The 17,190-nt window shown below is 46.6% G+C and overlaps 1 protein-coding gene across 1 annotated transcript; it reads left to right on the top strand.

Annotated features, from left to right (window-relative positions):
- Positions 1 to 398: 398 nt before the first annotated feature.
- EIF3D (eukaryotic translation initiation factor 3 subunit D) lies at positions 399 to 16,482 on the top strand. The gene is made up of 15 exons (XM_008056280.2): positions 399 to 551; positions 2,960 to 3,092; positions 3,386 to 3,431; positions 4,269 to 4,405; positions 5,281 to 5,366; positions 5,977 to 6,049; positions 7,510 to 7,622; positions 8,424 to 8,556; positions 9,131 to 9,278; positions 11,160 to 11,290; positions 11,768 to 11,853; positions 11,939 to 12,068; positions 15,254 to 15,396; positions 15,598 to 15,881; positions 16,346 to 16,482. The coding sequence occupies exons 2-15, from the start codon at positions 2,970 to 2,972 to the stop codon at positions 16,357 to 16,359; spliced, it is 1,647 nt and encodes a 548-aa protein (XP_008054471.1). The 5' UTR covers positions 399 to 551; positions 2,960 to 2,969; the 3' UTR covers positions 16,360 to 16,482.
- The last annotated feature ends 708 nt before the right edge of the window (positions 16,483 to 17,190 follow it).

The following is a 17,190-nucleotide window of genomic DNA, read 5'->3' as shown; positions in this document are numbered from 1 at the left end:
AAGTCACTTTACACCTCTGAGCCTCGGTTTTGCACAGCTACAATGAAGGAAGGGTGAGAAAGTCCGCAAAGGCACTCGACCGACCTCCCGGTGCTGGGACACTCTAACCAGCCAACGGTCAAAGCAGGCGGGAGCCGCGGTTCACCGTGGGATTCAGAGGGGGCCGAGGCATCCCGTGGAACACTGTGGGACACTGCGGGGCGGCCAGCCTCTCCCCGCCTCCAGCCTCGATTACGCCGACACCACATTTCACCCACGAACGCCCTCTTTGGACGTCTCTGGATACCGCCTGACGTAACCGTAATCACACCTCTCGCGTCTTGAAGCGTAGTGACGCATTTCCGGGCGTGCCTTCGCTTTACGGTTTGTGCGCTCTTCTGTCCAACCTGGAGGACGCTGGAGAGCGGTTTACGACAGCGCCGATCGTGTTTACGGCGCCGCCTGCTGCGCGCGCATGTTTCCTCCTTTCCCGGTTTCTCTGAGAGCTGCTGGTAACGCTGTCTCCAACCCTGACCATCCTCTGCCATCCCGGCCGGAGAAGGCCGCTGCAGGTGAGCGGTGTGTTTCGTAGGGTTCTGTGGCCCTCCAGAGCCGGCTCGGTCTAGGTCTAGTTTTCGGGGGCCTCCCAGAAGAAACTTCTGTTAGTCCCTTTCCGTTTTCGCTGTCCCTTCGCTGGGCAGGGCTGAAATCCGCCTTCGGGAGCCCCAAGCCCCGCACACTACAGGATGCGGGGCACGGCCTTGTGGGCGAGGCCCTGGCCCTAGGATCCGTTCAGGAGCCATGGGCTGCGTGGATTTGACTATGTCACTTAAGCCCAGCCGGGTCACGGAATCGTCTTTCCTAAGTGGCCGAAGACTTCCTGGATTTCTGAGTGGGGTGGTGGGGCTGCCAAACTGAGCGGTGTTCGGCCCCTGCTCTGAGGAGTTCGTAGTTCAAAGATTTCTTTCCTTTTTCTGTAAAACGGAAGTCTAGGATAGAGGAGTGGATTTAATTTCTGATCTGAAAACCACCACGCAGGGATTGATGGCGCACGACCTGGAGTGGCTGCAGCGATCTGTACAATATTGTGGCCTGTCAGCCACAGAGTCCCTTCTGGCTGCCCTGTTGGTGCCTCCCCATCCTGTCCCTGTGGCCAGTGCATCTGTCGCTTCCTTTTAGCTGAGTGGACCAGTTTCTGCTGCTGGTCCCATTCTGCTCACCTTTCTTTTTTTTAAACATGTAGTGAAGCCAGGGTACTTCCACCCCCTCCTTCTCCAGGGTGAGGATGTATATCAGGACTCCGGCCTGTTTTCTTCTTGAACTCCTGACAGCTTTTTAAAACAGTGTATCTTGAGGCATCGTTGTTGTGTCATAAGATAAAGTCTCAAACCCCAGATTTTTTTAGTCTGCTGTTCAGCTATCCTACACTGGAAGGAAAGCTGGACAGGTAGACAGCCCGGGAAATCGCATCTATTTTGGAATGAGGAGGTCAACTGCTTATTCAGTTGAGCTTCAGATATTGCCTCTGAGATGGAGGTGTGGGGGAGTTAGTGGTGTTAAAGTATCTACCACAGTGCCTGGTACATAGTAACTTATGTGAATGTGTGCCGTCCCTTTTCTTCTCTGTGCCTTTTGTAGCATAGCTTAAGTTCATATTTGGAGGATGAAACCCACAGGTTCATTCTCTGTTACTGTCACCCAAACATCATCTCTTCAGTCTGTCCATTATGGGGCAATGAGGAGAGTTTAGTAAGTTTCATGTACCTGTGCTCTCCGGCCTCCGGGAAATATCTGTGCAGTGAATTTTCTCCTGGGAAACTCACCTTCTGAGCCTTTTCAGAGGATTCACAATGGATGAAAACCGCATAGGTTTTTGATAAGAAGTGTCAGGTAATCATCTGCTACAGAGCCCTGGTTTTTAATTCCCAGGAGGAACTACAGCATTGCACAAGCCAGGTTGCCTGGTTCAAATTTTTCATCAACTAGCATTTCGACTTTGGGCAACATCTTCATTTGTCTGGGCCCCAGGTTTCTTATCTGGAAAGTGAGGATAGTACTGGCTTCTACCTCATGGGATCGTTGGCAGGATTTAATGACGTAACACGTGCTAAGCACTAAGAACAGTGCCTGGCAATGTCTGTGAACATCTGACTTATGGCCCTTTGGGGCTTAAGGTTCATGGGAACCCACCTTGGCCTTCTGGCAGTCCCTTTCCTGGCTTTAAGTTCACTCGCTCCACACATTGGTTTTGCGTTGATGACAGGAAGTCAGAAGAGTAAGAGAGGAAAATTGAATTTCAGGATATACATAAAGATTCTTTTCTCTCAACATTCTGTGCATAAACATATTTTGTTAAGTATAAATAGTAACTGTGGCATTTTTAGAAAGTATTCTTATGTTTGTTAATTTATAAGACTTTCACAGTGATCATGTGATGAAAATACAACAAAGATCTTATTTATTTACAGACGAAAAAGACTGAGGCTTAAGGAAGTTAAGTATTGTGTGTCTTGGTGAAGGTGTGTCTGAGAACCCAAACATGGATATAATACTTGAAAAAAATGTTACTATTTTTCATCAGATCTGTGAGATATTACCAAATTTTAGAAGCACCATTGTTTTATGAAACACTAAAAAGGATCCACCAGTTAAAATAAGACACCCCATCAAACGTCAGCAAGGTGCAGCCTCATTTCAAAAATGTTACAGTGAAGAAAGTGTGTCAAAATTAATGAAGTACGGTTTTGTTAGCAGTCTTCTGAGTTTTAAGTACATATTCACAGTAGTGTGTGTGTGCGCACGCACGTGCAAAATAATTATTTTTTAAAACATAGAGCCCTTCTCCAATTGCTTGACAAGGCACTTTTAGGCATAAAATATTTACAAGAAAACGCTAAGTTGAGTTCCATTTTGCCTGCCGCTTTTTGTACTTGGAGGCCCTTCTTCATGCATCTACTCACGTTATTTATGTATTTTTAAGGTTTTGGAAGATGGCAAAGTTTATGACACCCGTGATCCAGGATAACCCCTCAGGTTGGGGTCCCTGTGCGGTGCCTGAGCAGTTCCGGGATATGCCCTACCAGCCATTCAGCAAAGGAGATCGTCTCGGAAAGGTACTTGTCTGTCAGCAGAGTCTGAATCCTTACAGCTGTGGCTGCTACTCTCCACAAGGCCGTTTCCATTTTGTTCTCTCAAAAGCTTGCCTCCTGAATTCCTCTTAGGGGAGCCAGCAGAGCAAGGTTATAGTCTCTGGATGTAGGCATAGGACAGCAGGGCACTTACAAAGGCCCGTGAGCCTGTTCTTCTGATACTTTCGCACACTGTGTCCTCTCCCTTTCAGGGGTTTCTAGATCAGCAGAAACTTGCTGGTTGATGGGTGCGTTCTCTGTCTTCCCTTGTACTATAGGTTGCAGACTGGACAGGAGCCACATACCAGGATAAGAGGTACACAAGTAAGTGTTCTTCAACTGACTGCCCCAGTCAGGGCTTTGGGAGAGTTGTTGCTTTTTCTAGTAACATCTGTCTGAATGTATTTTAGAATAGGAAGGAATTCCTAACAATAATTCATACTTTTTAGAATTGTAATTTTTACTTTAGACACTAGCTACAGTTTTTTAAATAAACTGAAAGACCATTTTTTGAAGAGGTTTGTTATAGTGAGGGTTTTCCTTCACTTTTGGGTGAGCCACAGATCCTTTTAAAAATCTGTTCAATGCATTACCATTTTCCATTTTACTGCCTGGGATTTACCAGACTTTTGGATCCAGTCACTGAACTCAAACCCTGGTTTTAAGATCCTGATATAGTAAGAAGGCTTTTCCTCTGTTCCAGGTGAGATAGTTGGAAGTAGCTGCTTAGAGTACTAAGTTGAGGTGTCTGAGACTGAGGTTGGCAAGACGGTACCTCATGATCCACTGGACATGTCTGCCTTGGGCACCAGTTATTGAAAATGGTGGTACTTGTGCCCCATGCATACTTCTCCTGTTAAATTAAGTCTTGGCTCAGCTTTTTACATGGTAAGACAGTGAAAAATGAGTTAGCTCAAGTCCCCCAGACTGTCTTGGCTTAGAAAGTTCGTTGGACCAGAGCTCTGCAAACTTGAATGTGCACTTGAGTCACCTGGGGATCTTGTAAAATGCCAGTTCTGGTTAGTGGGCTGTGAGTCTGTATGTCTAGACAAACTTCTGGCCCATACTATAGGCTCCGGGACCAAATGGCAAGGCTCTAGACTAGTATATATTTGTAAAGTCTGTAGGTGGTGGTTATTACATTGTCCCCTTTGCCTCCAGATAAGTACTCCTCTCAGTTCGGTGGTGGCAGTCAGTATGCTTATTTCCATGAGGAGGATGAAAGTAGCTTCCAATTGGTGGATACAGCACGCACACAGAAGACTGCCTACCAGCGGAACCGAATGAGATTTGCACAGGTAGGCCAAGACCCAGCAAGCTGACTGTCCTGGGGCTGTTACTGTCAACTGTCACCTGATGCTAAAAGCTGCTACCTTGTGAACGTTAATGAGAAAGGACAGCATGTTATAGGTTTTCTAGTGAATGCCAGGATGCTGTTCAGTGACAAATTGTGCAAAAGTAAACTTGTACTAGATTCATTTAAATAGTTTAGATTTCTGTTCACCAATAGCTAGGACATCATACTTATGTGCAGAGAACAGACGTTTGTGCATTCTGGCTGGGCATGGTGGCTCAGCCTGTAATCCTGGCACTTTGAGAGGCTGAAGCGAGAGGATTGCCTGATCCTGGGGGTTTGAGAACAGCCTGGGCAATTTGGTGAGACCTCGTGTCTACAGTAAATCACAAAAAAAACTAGCCAGGTGTGATGGCATGCGTCTATAGTTCCAGCTACTTGGAAGGCTGAGGCAGAAGGATCACCTGAGCCTAGCAGGTTGAGGTTGTGATGGCCGTGAGTGTGCTGCTGCACTCCAGCCTGGGCAGCAATGTGAGACTTCGACTCAAAAAAAAAGGTGCATTCTCTGAGTCTGTACCTGACATAATTGCTCTGTGCAGACTTTATTAAGTAGATGGTCCAGTCAGGCTGCATAATCATAAAGAGGAAAACTCAGCAACTGTTATTTAAAAACCCAGTAAACTTTAATGAAATATATATTGTGGGACTATGTCTAAGCTAGTTCCAAATACCTCCCCCACTAAAACAGCCAGTCTGTTGATGCTGTAAAGTAAAACCACACAGTAAGGTGTGAAGCTTGAGAGTTTACATCCTGTACTTACCCTAAAGGCCTCTCACTAGCCCAAGAGTTTAAAATGGCTGTTTTGTCCTGATTTCCAGCGGAACCTCCGCAGAGACAAAGATCGACGGAACATGTTGCAGTTCAACCTGCAGATCCTGCCTAAGAGTGCCAAGCAAAAAGAGAGGTGAGATTCCCCTCCTGTCAGAATAGGGTACCCTTCCCAGACTGGCTATACTTGGAAACCATGGAGCTCAAGCAGGAGGATGGCTGTCTTCTCTACCATGACAAAACAACTTCCTAAAACCAGTTAAATCACTTTTTAGCTTGCCATTCTTCAAGAGCCAGTTCACAGCAGACAGCGTGGGCAGGAATCTTAACTCCTTGTAGTGGGCAGGCACATTGAAGGGAAACAAAGGCAAGATGGGTAAGAAGAGACTTTGGTGCTCGCCTGGACTTAGTTCTGCTGTGGCACAACTCCAAGAAGTCTCGTTTGTACTATGTTCTCTGACCCCCTGGAGCGTAGTACAGCAGCTACTACCCCCCAGGTTGGGGCTGCCTATGGGTGGTCACCATAGAGGGACTCCCACTCGATGTGTGGGAGAAGTATGCCTTTTCTAGCATTTCAATTCTGTATCCTTTTGGTCTATTCCTTTCTATAAGTCCCCACATTTCATCGTTCAGAGAGGTTGGTGATAATATTGAAGTTTAGTTGAAGAGAATGGCAACTTCTGCCTTCTGGAGGAGCCAATAACTTAGAGATCTGCACTGAAATCAGATTATTTCTGTCTTTTCAGAGAACGCATACGACTGCAAAAAAAATTCCAGAAACAATTCGGGGTGAGGCAGAAATGGGATCAAAAATCACAGGTAGTGTATTTATACCAGAACTCTACATGGGAATTTGTTTTTTTTGTTGTTGTTGTTGTTGCTGTTTGTCTTTATAGTGACTTCGTTGAGATATAATTTACATGCTTACACAATTTAGTGGTTTTTAATGTAGTCACAGAGTCGTACAACTATTATTTGAAGTCAATTTTAGACCATGTTCATCACCATAAAAAGACCTTGTATGTGTCCTTTAGCAAGCATTCTGTCTTAGTCCATTTTCTGTTGCTGTAACAGAATGCCTGAGATTGGGTATAGCATAAAGGAAGTGCTTTATTTAGCTCACAGTTCTAGAGACTGAGTAGTCCAAGATCGGGCAACAGCATCTGGTGAGGGCCTTGTGCTTCTTCATAGTATGGCAAGAAAACAGAAGGGGGAAGAGGGCAAGAGAAAAAGGTGGGGCTGAGATTTTGTGGTAGCTAACTCATTCCTCACAGTAAGGCATGAATCCCTCTTAATTACCTAATCTCCTCATAAAGGCCCCACCTGCCAACACCACCTCATGGCAATCAGATTTCAACATGACCTCCAGGGGACACACCAGAACCATAGTATCCCCCCATTCCTCCCAGCCCTATATAAATTAGTCCTATACTAATTTATTTTCTGTCTCTATGGATTTTCCTGTTCTAGACATTTCACATAAATGGATTCTTTTGTGACTGGCTACTTTTATTTAGCATGATGTTTTCAAGGTTCATCCATATTGTGGTGTGTATTGTACAGTTGTCCCTCAGTATATGCAAGGGGCCTGGTTGCAGGACCCCCAAGTATAGTATAACAAAATCGGTACATGCTCAAGTCCTGCAGTTGGCCCTGTGGGACCTGCATATATGAAAAGTCAGCCCTCTATATACTCAGGTTTTACATCCCAAGAATACTATATTTTCCATCTGGTTGAAAAAAATCTGCATGTAAGCAGACCTATGTAGTTGACTGTACTCGTTTCTTTTTATTGCCAAATAGTATTCCTTTGTATGGATACACCACATTTTATTTAGCCCTTTACCCATTGATGGGCATTTGAGTTTTCACTTTTTGACTATAACGAATAATGCTGCTGTGAATATCCATGTGCAGGTGTTTGTGTGGGCATTCTGAGAATAGTAGACGTGTAAGCAAAAGTGAAGTTTCAGTTATGGCAGTTAAGTTTTGCTGGATGTGACACTTGCTGCATCAGGACTAATTAATACCCTAAGAGGTGTACAAAGGGACAGCTTTGTGCTCCCCAAGTGACATCATAACCTTAGGGCAGAACCCCATTTGTTGCTGAACTCAATCTCTTCAGGCTTCTTCTAGACTATAAGCTCCTAGGAGTAGGGATTCTATCTCATATAATATCACATTGTATTGACTAAAAGCCCTTTATATTGCTAGCTTGTCTTGTGCTTCTGTTTTGTGTAGGCTGTAGTTGTTTTCATTCCATTGGTTTTCCATTACAGAAGCCCCGAGACTCTTCCGTTGAAGTTCGTAGTGACTGGGAAGTGAAAGAGGAGATGGACTTTCCTCAGTTGATGAAGATGCGCTACTTGGAAGTATCGGAGCCACAGGATATGTAAGTAGCATCTGTCACACTTTCCACCATGCTCTCCTGTGGGTGGGCCAGCTGGTTGTGCATATTTTCTTAAGCCCCAGAGTTTCCAAAAAGGCATTGAAGCCGCTTACTCAAAAGACTTTGCATAAGATTAATAGGAGTGCTTTTAAAAATCAAGACCAAGGGAGAAAACAAAGAAGTCTACTGATACTAAATTGCAAACTTCTTTTAACTTCTAGCATTCTGAGCAAAGGAGAAATTAAGTTGCATAGCTCTTGGTGGAAAGGGAAAACAAAAGCAGAAAGAAGTGTGCTGATATTAAACTCCACAGATTTCTTTCAATTTCCTGGCATCCTGAGCAGAAGAGCAGTAAGATTAAGTTGTAAGGCTATTTTGACAGAAAGAGAAGCACTGCACTTCTAAAAGGGAATCTTGGCTTCTGCTGGCCTTTCAGAGAGCTTTGTACCTCAGGGCAAGTTAAATGGAACTAACTTGGTGGGGAACCAGAGCGCCAAGCCAGAAGTCAGCCCACGTAGGTGCCTCTGTACTGGTCGCCTTGCCCTGTCTTGGGCCTCAGTCACCCTGCCTTTTCAGTGGGAGGTTGGGCTGATGGGTGTGTTCACTTAGGGCTGTGACGCTGCATCAGGAGCTAAGAGGATGGGGAGCTGCGCAAGCACTGAGCATTCATCCCCCTGCCCTAGTGAGACTCTCCCATCTCTTGATGTGTTAGACTTCTGGGTAATACTTCTAACTCTGTGGCTTAAAAGGAAGGGGGGGGACATCTTCTCCCTCACTCGACATGTCTTGCTGCTCTCCCGTCAGTGAGTGCTGTGGGGCCCTAGAATATTATGACAAAGCCTTTGACCGCATCACCACGAGGAGTGAGAAGCCACTGCGGAGCATCAAGCGCATCTTCCACACTGTCACCACCACCGACGACCCTGTCATCCGAAAGGTGTGCGCCCCCTTCTGCCCCTCTCACCTGTTGGGAATGCTGCCAGCCTCTACAGCTGAGGCTGCAGAAAGAACAGGTGATGCAGGAGTATGTATGTATTGTTGGGGCGCTTAGCTGGACTCTGCTGAGTCAGACTTAGGATGAGAGGAAAATAAAGGCTCTTTGCTATGTAGACCAGAAACATTGGTGTGGAGCAGAGCTGGGTTCGAATGCCAGTTCTGCCCTGCTTCCTAGCTTCATCTCCCTGAAGGCTTAGTCTTCTTTTGTGCAGAAGGGAGTAAATGTGCATGGCCTTTGCCTCTGGGGTAAGGGTGAGCATTGCAAAGCACTAGGCTGGAATCTAGCGAGTGTCAGTGGGCTTCAGTGCCACCGTAGCCCGGGGCAGTGACTCTGTCAACAGAAGTTCGCTGGCTGATTGGCCACAGCCTTCCCGGGTAATAAGGGAGGCATGGGTGTGTGAGAGGCCTCCTTATTCCTAAGATTTCTGTGGCCAGCAAAGGAGTTCTTTCCAACCCATGACAGTTAGACCCAAGAGGCCTGCAATCCTTCTCTCATTCTTTTGTTCTCTTTGCAGTTGGCAAAAACTCAGGGGAATGTGTTTGCCACTGATGCCATCCTGGCCACACTGATGAGCTGTACGCGCTCAGTGTATTCCTGGGATATTGTCGTCCAGAGAGTCGGTTCCAAGCTCTTCTTTGACAAGAGAGACAACTCTGACTTTGGTAAAAAGCCTATCTGGGGAGCAACTCAACGGTCTTGGGTATTTTTGTTCAAAACAATTCCCTGATGCTAGAGAATGGGTACAAAGTGGTCTATCTTCCCTGAGGGTGTTGACAGCAGTGTGTGAGCCTCAGCCTGTCACCATAGTACCTCCTGAAGGCATCCGCTTTCGGGTCCTCGCAGCTCCCTAATAGTATTCTTCCATTTCCCTTCTTCTGCCATTTCTCATACCATCTTTAGTGTTTGCTTAATGTTTTCCTTTAAATTGATACCTGTTTCTGGCCAGGCTCGGTGGTTCAAGCCTATAATCCCAGCACTTTGGGAGGCCGAAGCAAGAGGATTGCCTGAGCCCGTGGGTTCAAAACCAGCCCAGGGAACTTGGCGAGACCTCGTCTCTACAATAAATAAAAAATTAGCCGGGTGTGGTATCATATACCTATAGTTCCCGCTACTTGGAAGGCTGAGGTGGAAAGATTGCCTGAGCCCAGCAGGTCGAGGCTGTGGTGGCCGTGAGCGTGCCACTGCACTCCAGCCTGGGCGACAGAGTGGGACTCCAACTCTAAGTAAATAAATAGATATGATGCCTTTTTTTTTCCTTCAGTGAATTTATAAAAACAAATCCACATTCTTTATGCCGTATACAAAGGGTGGACCCAAAAGACTTCGAATTTATTTATAAAAAGTTGTATATTACTGCCTATTTAGACTTCATCACCTTCAAAATACTGTCCATTTGACATAGTGTATCTGGCCGCTTTTTCCACTGCTCAGAATGGTTTTTAAACTCGTCTATTTTGATGCCTTTTAGCTCTTCTGTTTTTGGTTTTGCCTCTTCTACATCGGCAAAATACTTCCTTTTGAGGACTTTTTCTTTCCAGGTAAACAAAAAAGTCACTCAGGGTGAGATCAGGTGAATAAGGGGGATAGGGCATAGGAGTCAAAAGCTGCTGAACGCTCAGCACAGTGTGGGTGAGTGTACTTGTAAATCACCCATCATGAGGTGGGCAAATGTGTTGAAAGAATCTCCAAGAAAATATTCACTGAAGTCGAACATAGCCTCTCACAACAATGCTAGCTGGTACACTGTTGCCAATGGGTTTCTGGAACACTAACGCTAGCAGGGGAAGCATGTACTACAAGGGACCCACCCTGTAAAAAATAATTTCATTTTTCGCGGGGAGTTCCCCCCTCAGATGTGTATATACGCACACCTTAAATGAAAACCAGGTAACTCAAAAAATAATAGCAGTGAAAACAAAACGATATAATTATACTCTGAGCTCAAAGCCTGAGGTTTGTATTAAAAACCTAACTAAATCAGCTGGGCTTGGTGGCTCAGCCTGTAATCCTGCACCTTTGGGAGGCTGAGGTGAGTGGATTGCCTGAACCCGCGGGTTCAAGACCCACCTGGGCAAGTTGGTGAGACCTCATCTCTACAATAAATCAAAAATTAGCCGGGTGTGGTAGCGCACACCTGTAGTTCCAGCTATTTGGAAGGCTGAGGAGGAAGGATCGCCGGAACCCAGCACGTCGAGGCTACAGTGGCCAGGAGCGGCCACTGCACTCCAATCTGGGCAACAGTGAGACTTCAACTCAAAAAAAAAAAAAAAAATCATTGCACATTTCCATCTGAAACTTGAAAAGGGATAGCTTTCTTACTGTGACTGAATGTAATATTAGATAAGATCTAAGGTTAGCCAGGAGCACCCTTCTCCCTCACTTTTGCTCCTCTCGATGTGTCCCACACTCAGGAAACACACTGGGAGATGGCAGGTCTTTGAAGCAAGGGCCGGTGTTATTTGCATCTCCATACCGCCCCACAGTGCCATGCACGTTGTCAGTGACTGTTGCACAGGTGAGTAACCATGCCATTGCTTTTACAGACCTCCTGACAGTGAGTGAGACTGCCAACGAGCCCCCTCAGGATGAAGGTAATTCCTTCAACTCACCCCGCAACCTGGCCATGGAAGCAACTTACATCAACCACAATTTCTCCCAGCAGTGCTTGAGAATGGTGAGGAACAAGAGTGGGCGTTGACTCATTCTTATCTAGCCCACTACTGTTTATTAAGTGTCTGCTTTGTGGTAGGCTCTGGAGTTGTGGACTCACGCTGGATAGGTGTTATCCCTACCTGTAGCAGAGGAGTTACAGGTGTGGGCTTTGGGGGTCAGGCTGCCTGAGTTCCCACTCTTACAGAGCCTCCATACGGTGGAGGAGATACAGTGAACACTAAATAAATGTGTTATGTCAGAAGGTGACATGTGCTGTGGCAAAAGCTAAGCAGGGGAGTGGATGATTGCTAACTTGTTAGATTCATAGGGTGCTAACAGTCGGGAGGGGTAAAGTGGGCATGAAACAACGTGTTCAGAGCCTCCTGGGGGGCCACAGAAACCTGGCCAGAGCTGTAACTAAGCGGAGGTGCTGGGGGTAGTGGATTGGCCTTGACAACAAGACTAGCACTGTCTTGTGACACCGTTGTCATTTTTGCAGGGGAAGGAGAGATACAACTTCCCCAACCCAAACCCGTTTGTGGAGGATGACATGGACAAAAATGAAATTGCCTCTGTTGCATACCGGTACGTCACTTCTCTGGGGGCTGTTGTGACCAGGTCCTGCCATATGGGAGCTCAAGTGACCATGTGGGTTTCTTCTTCACCATAGTTACCGCAGGTGGAAGCTTGGAGATGACATTGACCTCATTGTCCGCTGTGAGCATGATGGTGTCATGACTGGAGCCAACGGGGAAGTGTCCTTCATCAACATCAAGACCCTCAATGAGTGGGATTCCAGGGTGAGGCCCTCCGTCACCCTCCTCGTGGCACTGTGCCAGTGTTCCCTCTATTGCCCTTTGTCATGGGCTAGCTTATGTGTGCTGTTTCTTTTCCCTTTTCATGACTTGCAGAGCCACTAGGTTTCTTTTCTTGTCTTGTAACTTTTTTTCTCTGCTTAGTTCCTTTCTGAGAAGGAGCTTGAGTGTGTGTGTAGAACTGTGTTAAGTTTTAGGAACTTTTCTGCTTATGTTGCACATAAGCACCAGTAACTCCCTTCTTCCAGTACTTTCTCCCTCTCTATTCCATTCTGCCTCCTGTTGGCTTCTGCTCTCTGCAAGTATCTGATCTCCATCTCTCCTTATTACCTGGGTTGGCAGTCTTCCATGAGTCCGACTCTTTTTTGTCTTCTTTTATTTACTGAGCTACTGCCTTCTCTTCAATCTTTTGATTCCTTTTTTCCAACGCCTTCACTTATTGAACTCAAAGACCTTTAGACCAAGCTCAGAATTGGCACTTCAGAGGCACCTTGAAAGAAACACACTTCCTTCATGCTTCCTTCTCTTTCCATCCTCCTTCATGCTGGTCCTCCGTGATGATGGGGCAACTGTTCTTTCTCAAGCTCCCAGGCCTATGTGCTGCACTGAAGTGGGTGGGAGTGCTCCTGGATGCCACTGTGCAGAATAGAGGGTACTTTCCCAGGAGGGGTGGCTCCAAGGCCAGGCCTGTGTCGGCCGAGTTTCAGGTGTAGTACCGGGGCCATTTGCCCACCAGCCCTGATGCTAGGGGAGCAGAGTGGACTGCTCCTGGCCTCACCCTCAGGGACTCCTGCCCCCATCACCTGCTAAAGGGATACACTGGAAGGTTTGCTGTGGCCTTGGCTCTGGGCCAGTGGCCTTTTCTTGGCCCTTCCACTGTGGGCCCCTGGACACTCCTCAGTGCTGCCGTCTTACTCTGGTTTCTCCACTCCCTTCACAGGTTGTCATGCTGGCTCCCCTCCTTTTGACCCCCTCCCTGGAGCCTGCTTTTAGAGTTAGTCCCCTACATGGCTCTTTTTGCCATAAGTACTTCTTCATACAGCTTTGTACTAGTACTAATTAACAGAAGCTCAGTGACTAAAACAACACTTGTGTATTAGCTCATAGCTTTGTAGGTCAGAAGTCCAGCACATTGTGGCTTGGCTCTCTTCAGAAGTTAAGGGTCAGGAAAGCTTGAGTTCTCTTCTGGAGGTTCTAGAAGAAAATCCACTTCTAAACTCATTCTAGTTGTTGGCAGAGTTCAGTTTCTTGCAGTTGTATGATTGAGGTTCCTGCTCCCTTGCCAGCTGTCCGCTTCTCCCAGCTTTTGTAGACCTCCCACATTCCTTGACATATGTCTTTCCTCCCCCCAAACCCCCATCCCCAAGCTAGTAGAGGTACAGCAGATATTTCTTACGCTTCACATCTCAAACTTGCTCTGTCTCTGACCTCTACACTTAAGGTACTACCCCTCAGGTAGTTCTTAAGGTTAACAGATGTGGGGCCTGACTTCCATCTGCAAACCTCTTCTGACATACAAGGTAGTATAATCATGGAGGTGATAGTTTATCATAGTCACAGGTTCTGCCACAGTTGGGGGAAGGAGATTCTCCAAGGGTGGGGTCATTGGAGGTCATCTTAGAATTCTACCTACCCCAGCCTCAGCCATGACCTCTTTGTCTTTTTCCTACTTACTGAAGTTCAGAGCCTCCAGCATCTTTGATACCTCCTTTAAACTCTTCTGTTTTTTTGTTGAGTACAGTCTGTCTTCTGACTTAATTCTGGATTTCCCTGACATCATCACTCTAGTTCAGGACTCTCTTCATCATGCCTTTTGTTTTGCATTTATCTCCAACTATTCCCTCTGTCTCCACCCCACCCCAAATTCGATTTCTCTCTGCCAATCAATTATCTAAAACACTGTTTCCATTATGCAGTGCATAATTGGTAAAAGGGTTCTTAAAATGTCACAGTAAACCAGGTGCAGTATCTCATGCCTTATAGTCCCAGCTAGGGTGGAAGGATCACTTGTGCCCAGCCTGGGCAACATAGCAAGACCTCATGTCAAAAAAAATTAAAATGCCACAACAAATTCACAAGAGTACTTCAGGACATTTTAAATTTTTTATGGAATCACAGAAACATCTGTTAGAATACTACTACATGGTTTGAACCTAACTACTTTATAAAAGGAATTCTTAAGCATTTCGTTTGGCCCAGAGTTGCTGTGGATTAGGAAAGTTTGTGAGCCTCTGCCATGTGACCCTCAGCCAGTCACTTCACTGTAGGTCCAACTTCCCAGGTGTGTAAATGAGATGATTAGAAAATATTATCTCTCCGGGTTTCCTTTCTGGGTGTGTGTGTGTGCATGCGTGTGCACGCGTACACACAATATCAGACTCTGGTTCCTCACCCTCTGCGGCCCTGGCTTCCCACCCACAGCTGCTTCGGCTGTCTGTCCCATCCGACCATGCCTCTCAGAGGAGATCTGTCTCCACCTGCAGTTTTTGCTGGTGTTCTCCAGTTGACTACCTGCTGCACATCCTCTCTGAGGCCCTGTCCTTGCCACACAGCCCACGATGAATACTTGCTGTCTGTGTGGCACTTTTTTCTTTTTTTTTTTTTCTTTCTTGAGTCGGAGTCTCACTCTTTTCGCCCAGGCTGGAGTGCAGTGGTACACTCACAGCCACTGCAGCCTCGACCTGCTGGGTTCAGGTGATCCACTTCAGCCTTCCACATAGCTGGAACTACAGGTGCACACCACCATACCTGGCTAATTTTTTTATTTATTGTAGAGACAAGGTCTTGCCATGTTGCCCAGGCTGATCTTGAACCCTGGACTCAGGCAATCCTCTCACCTCAGCCTCCCAAAGTGCTGGGATTACAGGCATGAGGCACTGTGCCCAGCTATAGCACTTCTAACGTGTGTGGTGTATGTGTCCATCCATCCCTGCCTGGATGAGCTCTCAGAAGAGAGGAATTAGAAGTTGTTGGGTGTCTGCTGTGTGGCAGACTGTGCAAGGACAGGGATCGTGTCTTTGACTCTTAAATGATAGCATCTGATTCAGTGCATATTTAGCCACTTTCTAGTCCGGCATACCAGGCAGTTCCCTCTGTGCCACAGGAGGTCCCAGTGCCTCAGGCATGAGGAGCTTGTCTCAACTTCTATAACTGGGACGTTCCTCCTGCAGCACTGTAATGGTGTTGACTGGCGTCAGAAGCTGGACTCACAGCGAGGGGCTGTCATTGCCACTGAGCTGAAGAACAACAGTTACAAGCTGGCCCGGTGGACCTGCTGTGCTTTGCTGGCCGGATCTGAGTACCTCAAGCTTGGGTGAGGTTCCTCTCCACTTGCTGGGACCTGATATCCTGAAAGGGGTCTGGGTAGGGAAGTGAAAGCTTGTCTTTGCCCCTTTACCTTGGGACTAGCATCGGTCCAGTTGTTACCATTTGACATGTCTTAACCCCAAGTGTTGCTGTCTGTGTGCTGCCCTGTTCCACCCACTGATGTCCCACCTCCCTCACCCCTCGCTAGTTACGTGTCTCGGTACCATGTGAAAGACTCCTCACGCCACGTCATCCTGGGCACCCAGCAGTTCAAGCCCAATGAGTTTGCCAGCCAGATCAACCTAAGTGTAGAGAACGCCTGGGGCATTCTGCGCTGTGTTATCGACATCTGTATGAAGCTGGAGGAGGGCAAATACCTCATCCTCAAGGACCCCAACAAACAGGTCATCCGCGTCTACAGCCTTCCTGATGGCACCTTCAGCTCTGATGAAGATGATGAGGAAGAAGAGGAGGAGGAGGAGGAGGAAGAAGGTGTGTAGTACCCCTCTTTCTTAAAAGCTAGGGTGATCTGTGGCCTGAGAGGGAGCAAGTTCCATATTCACTGTCATCTTTGATCTTGAGCAAACTTTCTCAGAGTTTCCTGAGACTTAACTTTGGAGGAGCTTTCTTTGGCTCCAAGAGTTTCTTGTAGACCTTTTAGATCACATGAAGGGGTTGGAGAGGACAGTGCTCTTTTAGAGAAGTATCTAGAGAAAGGCAGTGGAAGTCTTTGATGGTAGTCTGTGGTGTAAAGGCAAAAGGTCTGCTCCAGGTGAGTTTTACAGCCTGCAAGCTGGCACTCCTGCTTCACCAGCTGGTGGCTGGAGGAAGTGTCCCATGAGGATCTGAGTGGAGATGTTGAAAACCCACAAGCAGTCCGGCAGAGGTTCAGAAAGGCATGTGGACACCACATCACACAGCATGGTTCATTTCTCTTAACATTTTTTGTCTTTCAGAGGAAGAAACTTAGACATTGATGTGGAGGTGAAATTTGCAGTTCCACTGAGCCTGGAAGGGCCTTTGATTCCTGGCTCTTGCTCTCACACGTTTGACAAATGGAATAAAGTATGCACCTGTTTGGTCTCTTTCCTTCATTGTGTGCCTGTATTAACGATTTACAGCCCTTCTTTTTTTTTTTTTCCCCCTAAGTCAGTCCCACTCTTTTGCTCAGACTGGAGTGAAGTAGCACACTCACGGCCACCGCAGTCTCAACCTGCTGAGCCCAGGCGATCCCGCTGGATCTGCAGCCCTTTCTTCTAAAAGCCCTTAGGAGAGGGAGGATGAGATTCAGTGACTTCAGACTGGATTTATAATCTGGGTTCCATCATTTTTCTTGAGCACTGTTAGTCTTACATTCCTTTCAGAGGGTGAATGCCCTTGATGTTTGTGTTCTTGGAACCTCTTAAAATTCTCCTTCCAGTGTGGTATCAGTTGTGGGTTACCTTAGGGAGGTCTCTAAGATGTCCATTTCTACAATCATTAGTGACTGTAGAGAGCTGTCTCTGGGAAACATTGGGACCAAAAGCACTAGTGAGACATGAAGTGGGGTGTGAGGAAGACTAAGAAGATACTGATGGATGGTCCGCTGTGGTGATGGTAAAGGTCTGTAAATTGTTTTCAAGCTTGGCTTGGGCTGGTTTTTAAGTGGACACTTTGTGAAGGAATTACCCTGACAGGTAGTAACACTGAGCTTTCTTTATATCTGAGCCTCATATAGACTCATACCTGCAGGAGTCAGGCCATTGTATAGATGAGGAAACAGACTCAGCTTTTGAGTGGCATTCCTAAAGTTAAAACGTTT

Source organism: Carlito syrichta, unplaced genomic scaffold, assembly GCF_000164805.1.
Source record: "Carlito syrichta isolate Samal-C Ts95f unplaced genomic scaffold, Tarsius_syrichta-2.0.1 Scaffold302307, whole genome shotgun sequence".
NCBI classification, from domain to species: domain Eukaryota; kingdom Metazoa; phylum Chordata; class Mammalia; order Primates; family Tarsiidae; genus Carlito; species Carlito syrichta.
Note: the sequence above shows the minus strand (reverse complement) of the source record. Positions and strands in the feature narration are given on the sequence as shown.

What these genes read in the sequence shown, in the direction of transcription:
- EIF3D (XM_008056280.2), top strand. Translation starts at nt 2,970, where the DNA reads ATGGCAAAGTTTATGACACCCGTGATCCAGGATAACCCCTCAGGTTGG. An exon ending in AAGGAGATCGTCTCGGAAAG is followed by an intron (nt 3,093 to 3,385) that starts GTACTTGTCTGT and finishes CTTGTACTATAG; the next exon opens with GTTGCAGACTGGACAGGAGC. An exon ending in GAGAGACAACTCTGACTTTG is followed by an intron (nt 9,279 to 11,159) that starts GTAAAAAGCCTA and finishes TTGCTTTTACAG; the next exon opens with ACCTCCTGACAGTGAGTGAG.